The sequence below is a fragment of the Amaranthus tricolor genome, chromosome 3 (assembly GCF_026212465.1).
Source record: "Amaranthus tricolor cultivar Red isolate AtriRed21 chromosome 3, ASM2621246v1, whole genome shotgun sequence".
NCBI lineage: Eukaryota > Viridiplantae > Streptophyta > Magnoliopsida > Caryophyllales > Amaranthaceae > Amaranthus > Amaranthus tricolor.
Window position 1 is genome coordinate 25,113,166 of NC_080049.1, and position 8,346 is coordinate 25,121,511.

Sequence of the window (8,346 nt, forward strand, 5' to 3'; positions counted from 1 at the left end):
TCATCATTTTTAGTATTTACTTATATTTTTATCTTATTCTTCAACTTATTTTTTTCACTTAAAATATAAAAAACATAATGTTGATTCATGGAGACAAAGAAATTATAAAATTACAAACTAACTAAAGTTTAGAAATATCAGATTTTCAAGTTGAATAAAAAGTTAACCGATCTACTTGCAAATAATAAGTAAATATTTACAAGGTCCAAAAATAGCAACCAAAATAGATTGAACCAAAATAGTCCATGCTCATCCCACAATAGGTTATTATAACTTTGTAAGGATGATAAATTTGAGTTTGTAATAAGACAATTTATAAAATAGGAGAATTATCTGGATATAAATTCAATTAAACAAAACTAATTGGATTTTGAATGAAATTTTATTAAATTTGTGTACAGTTAACTCTTCCTTTGTATGAGTCTTATTATATATAAGCCTAATGACAAGTTTCTGCCTATCATATATATAGCATGAAAAAAAAGTTTCAAACAAAATTTTATTAGAATAGAAGAGTGGAATCTTTTTTGGATAAAAATAAAAATTAATTTCCGATGCCAGGACTTGAACTCGGGCTTCTCGGGTGAGAGCCGAGTATCCTAACCAATTAGACTAAAACGGATTATCATACAATACAGTAATATTATAAATTATAAAACAATATAAATTCTTTCATTTCTGGCTTACTACTCCTATCTGTTGTGGACTTGCGCAGTTGCTCGCAACTTTAGCCGAAACAGGGTTGAAGAAGATATAAAACTTTTTATTTCTGAACGTTTCATTTCCTGCAATCTATATTACAATTCAATTTATTTGAGCATCAGGTTTCTAATTTTCTCTCCTCTATTTGTGCTTTACTACATATACAATTGTTTTTCAGTTATATAATTACCTTTAATTTTCCTGAACCATGGCACTTTTTTAAAAATGTTTTCATGCGAATTTGTTGTTCTTTTGAATGAATTATTCATGATAATATAATCTGAATTGTCCTATTTTGAGGGGTGACTGTAATTTTTGCAATTGGATTTTTTTTGCTCATGCATATTACTTGTTCGATGAAATGCCTCAGTGAAAGATCTTTGCTTTTTGGTGCTATTATTAATATTCTGTTGTATTTCGAATTTAACCAACTGGGCTTTGACGTATTTGTTATATACTATGATTTTGCAGGTTCTTGATTAAACTTAAATTCATCGAAGTGACAATAGATATTAGGTTTCGATATCTGGGTTTTGTACATTTTCGTAAAAGATGTCTGTTTCGGGATTAGCTTGTAGTTCGGCAGGCTATTGTATTCACTTGCCAGTTCGATCTCCGAGAGCTTTAAATGGGAGATACTGTACCCATTCCCAGATTAGAATTTCGGAGAGGTTGCTTGGACTTGAAGGGTATTGCTAATTTATGCTACAACTTGAGTTGTTGAATTGTTAGACTCTGCAATGGACTGTGTTTTGATACACTCTTTACTTTGCAGAACTTGCTTCGCTCAACTTAAGAGTAGATATTACCGTCCGCGGACTAACTTGATCAAGTGTGCTATGGATGCTTCATTTGGTGATGTTATGAATAACCAATCTGGTAATATTTGTGCGTTTGAACTTTTTTGTTGTCTTGATTCTTGACTGGTCAATAATTCATTTTCTTGACTTTGAACCTGTCTGTTGTTGATGACATCGAATTTACATCCCTATTTTTTATTTTGAAATACAATGTTTTTTATATGGCATTGGTTTGAAATTGACCTCTTTGGCTGTTTCTTTTTCGCCCATCGCCAAGGTATGTCTTGGACCTGTTATTTAGTCTGGCAACTGGCGTTAGCATTTTTTAGTTGAACTACAAAAAATTCATGTATAAAGCATGATATTCAGTTGGTAGCTTGAACGAGGAATGACATTACATGATACTGTCCTATATGAATTGGAGTCTTGGGAGAACATATCTGCTATGATCATTCTACAAGGAGGTGCATAAAGACTAAGAGATTATGGAGCCATTTCTATTATTTTAATTATTCAGTAGCTTTATGTCCTTAGCATTAGTTTATGGGGTTACATAGATTCAATTGCAAATGTAAAAAAGACCATAAACATGTTTCAACTTTGGACTCAATCTTTTAATGATAGTTTGACTTAAGAACTGAAAATTCAGTTTGAGAGCTTTTTGACAAGTAGTTATATATGCGTTAAGTAGAAGTGTCAAAAACTTTGCTTTTGGAAGCTAAGTTATTGTTGTGCCCCTTTACCATCTGATCTATTTTTCAAGACCCTTTTGTCTCTCAACTTGAGAGACAAGCTGGACTATTAGCCTGCACTCAAATGTTATACATTAGCACGGAGACTCGTGTTGTTGTTGTCAAAATGGCTTTTTACAGATAACTCGATGCATAACAGTTGTCTTGTCAGCCAAGATTGCTCTTTGGTGACCTATGAAGTCTCTAATTTAGTTTCACAATAATTCAATATAAGCTTTTGTTTTGTGATATTATTGGTTGTGTTTAGTCTAAGGAAGGTTTATTTTGTCAATTGTGCATCTAGGCGAATTGTTCTCCACTTGGGAGTTGGAATGATGTAGTAAGATTTTATGATTGGGTGACGATCTTGGGAAAATTATTTTTCAATAAGGTTTTGTAGAAAGAAAACATTATGAAAAAGGATGCAATTTTGGTATGAGTCAAGCTAACAATTTATTATTGAATAATACTTGTATATACAAGTTTGTTAAAAGAAACTATAAAAAATGGTATATGTACACAAGTAGAAACAGTCATAACAATATTTGATTGTAAAAATTTGTAAAAAGATATGGTAAACATGGTATATTTATAATACAAAAACTCAAAATCTTATAAGGAAAAAATGGCTTCAGAAGCATAGTGCAAAGATATGGTAAAGATTCATGTTGTGGTGAACTCAAAAAACTTTACGATGCGGTCGTGATACAATGATATGGCCTTGCTTTTGCATTTTTCGTGTAACAGCCATCGTGATACGGTAACGAAAGTGATGCAGTTATCGTGACACTTAATATTGGCTAAAAGCATGAGATATCCCTCAAAATGGCCCAAAACAAGGTTTTTTACACTTCTACAATGTGGGAAATATCGATTTAGTATTTTCAAAGACCTTTACAACGTAACATGGCTGATACGATGCGATACAATCATACAACTTTATTTTTGCACTATGGTGGCTTGTTAAAGAGTATGATAAAGGTCTCCAAATGGATATATGAGAAATTCACATCAAAAATGGTCTCCAAAAATTATATATATAAAGGACTATTAAGTAGAGTACTTAGTGTAAGGGATTATTCTAAACACATACTACAAACTTGTCGGTTAACTAAGAATAATTGCATAAAAGGGCTACTCATAAATGTATTTGGCTTGTGAAATCTTGTTTTTTCTTAGTTTTAAAGAATCTATAATTTGAAAATATGATCGAATCGTTGAATAAATAAATTCTTTGTTAGCGGTGGTCTCTCATTTGATACTTTTTAGGTCATTAATTCAACCCTTGTAAGTAGAATTAAGACTTTGTCATTGTATTATTGGCTTTATTGCTAGTGCTTGAAATGCACTGTTGTTTTAATTTGAATGGTAGGCAGTGAGTACAAATATCATTCAAATTACTATATTCCGTCCGTTTTGTAATTGTTTTTGAGATTACTAAGTCCAAGGCTGAGAGAACCATGAAACCATATGCATTGACTACGGAACCTATTTTGCAACCGTTTGAGATTATCGCCACCCATAGGAAGGATTAAATCTCTCTCCTTGCTTGCCTATATGGATCGTTTAGCCTCACCCTCGAATCAAAAAAGGTCTGATGGAAAACTATGGAAAATAGAGGTGTTGGGGGTGGAAGGGTGGTGGGAAATTGGTTTCCTTTCATTTTTTGGTGGAAAATGTTTGCAAGAGTGATGAAAAATTCTTTACCGCCAAAGTTTTCATTTTAATTTCGGTGTCAAACCAAACAACGAAAAAACAGGTAAAACAGTTTTTTAGGGAAGTGTTTTCCCCCGAAGCAAACACCCCCTAATCTGCAATCTTTTTATTGCTGAATCTGATTTAGAAGTGGACTTTTGACCTTGTTACTTCATGCAGATGTCTTTCCAAGAATCAATGTCAACGACCCATATAAACGACTTGGTATAAGCCCTCAGGCATCTGAGGAAGAAATTCAAGCAGCAAGGAACTTTCTAATACAAAGATATGCTGGGCACCAACCAAGTGTAGATTCGATTGAAGCAGCTCATGACAAAATAATCATGCAAAAGTTCTATGAAAGAAAGAGGCCAAAGCTTAATATCAAACAAAAGGTAAGAGATGTAACACAGTCCCGTTTTGTGCAGGCGGTATTGAACAGGTTTCGGACTCCTGCAGACAGCAAATTCATCATGATGACGTCTGCTGTATTCTTGCTGCTTGGAGTCTTGACTTTCCTCTTTCCCACTGAAGAAGGCCCTACCCTTCAAGTTGCCATTTCTCTAGTGACTACCATATATTTCATTCATAGCAGGTTGAAAAGCAAAATTCGAGCATTCCTTTATGGGTATGTGTCATTTTTTTCTTGCTTTATGTTTCTTTCTCTCAGCTAGATTAAGCATGCATGTTATCAGCCCTCTCTCATCGTTCTTTAACCTGAAGTGGATTAAAAGCTAACTTCTCTTAAGCAATAGTCCTCTTTAGCTTGTTCAATTCAGTTATGAAGTTGAAAAAGTATCTATTTAGCATCAATATCCTTGCATCTTCTAAGCTTCTGTTTTTGAGATTCAAAGAAATGAAACCTCCACTAGCATTAAGATTCAATATCTAAAGCAATATCTAAAGCTGATGATTTCTTTTTTTTTTGCCACAACCAACAGCAGCTTCTCCTGCTTCTATTCCACTATCAACAGAAGTTGATCCTGCTTTCCCTATAGCTTATCGCTGGAAATCTAATTCAGTCGTTTGCTTCTCTTTGATTTTGAAGACTGTTTCGTATTACTCCTCTCTTCAAATACAATTATCACTATGTTAGAAATCTGGAAAAATATTCACTTACCTGAGTAAAATAAGATGATTGTTCTTCCAAAAGCACCAATACTTTGTAGTATGCCCACCCAATGCTATTTCGAAATTACACACATTATCATCAGTCCATCTATGAGTCCTGACTTATGTTTGGAGTTTTCATAAATGACTTTCAAATGGTCATAACATGTGGCACTCTCTTGCTTATTGTCGATAGAAGTTTTGTATCAAGTTAAATGCATTAAACATAGCAGGTGCAAGTGAGAGGAAATATATTGGATATAGAGTTGGATTTTCATGCAAGTGTCAAGCTAAATATCTCTAGGCATATAGTTAACGCAAATGAATGTTAATTTTACGCAAGAATCCAACCAAAAGTCTGAATCTTTTCTGAGTCAAGTGTTGATGAACTAAGTTTGAAGCCTTTTAACTGTCAACGTCCTCACACACAGGCTTATATGCAATCATATAATTGCTTGTAACAACAGCTCTTGGTGCGTGGCAAGTTTAGTACTGTATAACTTAAGCTAGGCGACATCCTAAAGGCCTATTAGTGTCCAAGTAGTTTGACTTTTGACCCTTAACACATTGGATGAATAGAGTAGATTATAATGCAAACTTAGCTCCATCATAAAAGATCGTTTTATTGTAGACTGATCCTTGATGCATGTGCTACATCTGTTCTATTTGAGCCTAAGTATCACCCCATGCTGAGAGAAATTTAGTGGTGTACGGAGTATTGGACCTTATAGATATGGTTGAGTTGTTTGACCTTTATTTGATAGATTAGAACTTAGTTCTAAAAAGCTTGGCTAGGCCTTCCTAAGGCTAGCGCCTAGGGCAGTCGAAGGGCTTGGTACTTTGATAAGGTTGGCCAAGACGTTTCCTTTAGGTAAGTGCCTCAAAGCGCTGTACATCTGTACATCGCCTAATTTGAGTCCCTCGAATAGCCTTAGAGCGATTTTTGGTTATATTTTTAGAAGTAGTCCATTTGGTGCGCTTAAAATCCGAAGACTAGTGGCTTGACCCGGACCCTAAATCCTAAGCTTTGGGGACCTTTAGCACTATGTGCCTTTTAAAACCAAAGGTTAGAATAATGTGATTATTCCTAGTATTTCAAACGAGGCTATTAGCTATTTACGTCGTATACATTATCAATGCTTCCAATCAAGATCAATTGATTGCTGTTTTGTGTAACGAGTCCTGATAATTGATTACCGGATTGTGCAGGGCTGGAGCTTTTACGTTTTCATGGCTCTTGGGAACCTTTTTGATGGTATCTGTTATCCCACCAATACTAAAAGGACCAACAAGTTTGGAAGTAACTACGTCTTTGATAACCTATGTGCTTCTGTGGGTTGCATCCACATATCTAAAATAGCCTTTCCCAGCTATCCAAGTTTTTGCACGCTCTGCAGTGTCTTTTCTTCAGATTGTATCTTCCTATCTTTTTTTCCGTTAGGTTTTGTTATATGAGATATTTACTTTGCAGTAGATGCAAGAAAATTAGCGAGATTATTTATGAAGAGTCGTTATTTCATTATAGAACGAATTGTACTGTTAATTAGACCAGAATTTTGTCTTAATAGATGTAATAGGGACATAAGGTTTAACTGGCCTTTTTTTCATGGTTTGCTCACTGTATTTCTTTCGGAGCCCACATAATTCTTGGTGCTGCTCTCATCGATGTGAACCAATCATATTTTGCGACTCACATCGAGTGAATTCGTAAGTCTTGTTAACATAGATTTTATGTAATGTCATTGTTTTGGCTTGTGCAATTTGTTGATGCTTACTTTTCCAATGGTAGATGTCTATGATTCTTTTGTTTTCTTCACAACAATACACTTCTTCAAGTTGGTAAGATTCTACTACTATGATGCATTCAAGGCTAGCTTGAAGAACTATACAAACTTGTGCTCTGCATACATTTTAAGTTGGTCATTTGGTTACACCTATGAAGCTACACTTATCACTATGTTGTTTCATGAAAAAATATCAAGTTTACTTGTTAGGTAAATTGGAATGAGAATTTTGAGATTTTGAGGTGAGAATTTATATTAGATTTTATTAGAATTGTTCAAAACAAATTATATCCTACGTAACCGAATTTGATTTGATCAGATATAAAAAATAGATCAATAATAATTTAATTTTTAACCGACTTAAAACATCTAATTCGAAATTGATCTGATGATCCAAATGAGAATCTTTAGATTTCCTATGTTTTTAGTTGGTAAGTGATGAAAATGAATAAGAAATTAATTGAAATATAACAATAATTTCAAACTTATCCATAATCATTCATTATACTTTAGTTTCACTAATAAAAAATATGTTTTTTTACATAGATAATGTATTTCAAGTCCCATCTTTAAATATTATTCACCTCCAAGATAGAAATTTTTTTCCTTCCCAATTTTACATTCTTCTTCCTTTCCTAGTTCTTAAGGGTATTGCTAAACATCGTTACCCTTTTCATTTTATCGTCACCCCTATATTAATGAAATGACGAAAATGTTCCTGGACTTAAAATTTGTTTAACACACTTCAATCTCACTTAATAACACTTTTATCACTTTACAAACATTAAATCAAAAGTTAAAGCGTAATCCCGAAAATTTTTATTGCCACCCTATATATATTGAATTTCCAGTAGCGCCCCTGCATAATATGCGAACTTAAACACGGTAATATCTCTCTAAAAACGCTCTCTGAGTTTAAACAAGCTAAAAGTTGGAATTGATTTACAATGGCTAACCAAAGCGACTATGAATCCGATTTGGTACGTACTTTAATCGATTCGAATGGTTGTTTTTAAAAAAAAAAAAATTGGAGTCGCAAAAAAACGTGCGACTAAGCCACGGTTTGGTCGCATGCGACTGGTTTTTTTTCTTTTTTTATTTCTCTTTTTTATTTAAATTATTTTTTTATTTTCTTATTATTTAATATACATTGTAGTAAATTATTTTATTTTATAATTTATATTATTATTATTTAAATAATTTTTATTTATTTTGTAATTTATATTATTATTATTTAAATTATTTTATAATTTATATTATTGTTATTTAATATACATCGTAGTAAATTATTTTATTTTATAATTTATATTACTATTATTTAAATTATTTAAATAAATTTTTATTTATTTTGTAATTTATATTATTATTATTAAAATTATTTTATAATTTATATTATTATTATTTAATATACGTTTTACTCCCTCCGTTCTTTTTTGATCTTTCACATTACTATAATGGGTAGTTTCAAAAGTTCTTCCACTTTAAAATTCTTTCTATTTTTAGAAAGTTTTTATCTCACTTTTA

At 32.4% G+C, this 8,346-nt stretch overlaps 1 protein-coding gene across 1 annotated transcript; it reads left to right on the plus strand.

Annotated features, from left to right (window-relative positions):
- Positions 1-681: 681 nt before the first annotated feature.
- On the plus strand, positions 682-6,798 carry LOC130808767 (protein CHAPERONE-LIKE PROTEIN OF POR1, chloroplastic). Its single transcript, XM_057674254.1, has 5 exons — positions 682-824; positions 1,174-1,391; positions 1,478-1,581; positions 4,109-4,556; positions 6,248-6,798. Exons 2-5 carry the CDS (start codon positions 1,255-1,257, stop codon positions 6,396-6,398), a joined length of 840 nt encoding a protein of 279 aa, XP_057530237.1. The 5' UTR covers positions 682-824; positions 1,174-1,254; the 3' UTR covers positions 6,399-6,798.
- Positions 6,799-8,346: the final 1,548 nt, after the last annotated feature.

Bases quoted from the DNA above. Each gene is read 5' to 3' on its own strand.
- LOC130808767 (XM_057674254.1), top strand. From the start codon at position 1,255: ATGTCTGTTTCGGGATTAGCTTGTAGTTCGGCAGGCTATTGTATTCAC. The intron at 1,392-1,477 runs GTATTGCTAATT...TTTACTTTGCAG, and splicing joins AGGTTGCTTGGACTTGAAGG to AACTTGCTTCGCTCAACTTA. The intron at 4,557-6,247 runs GTATGTGTCATT...CGGATTGTGCAG, and splicing joins ATTCGAGCATTCCTTTATGG to GGCTGGAGCTTTTACGTTTT.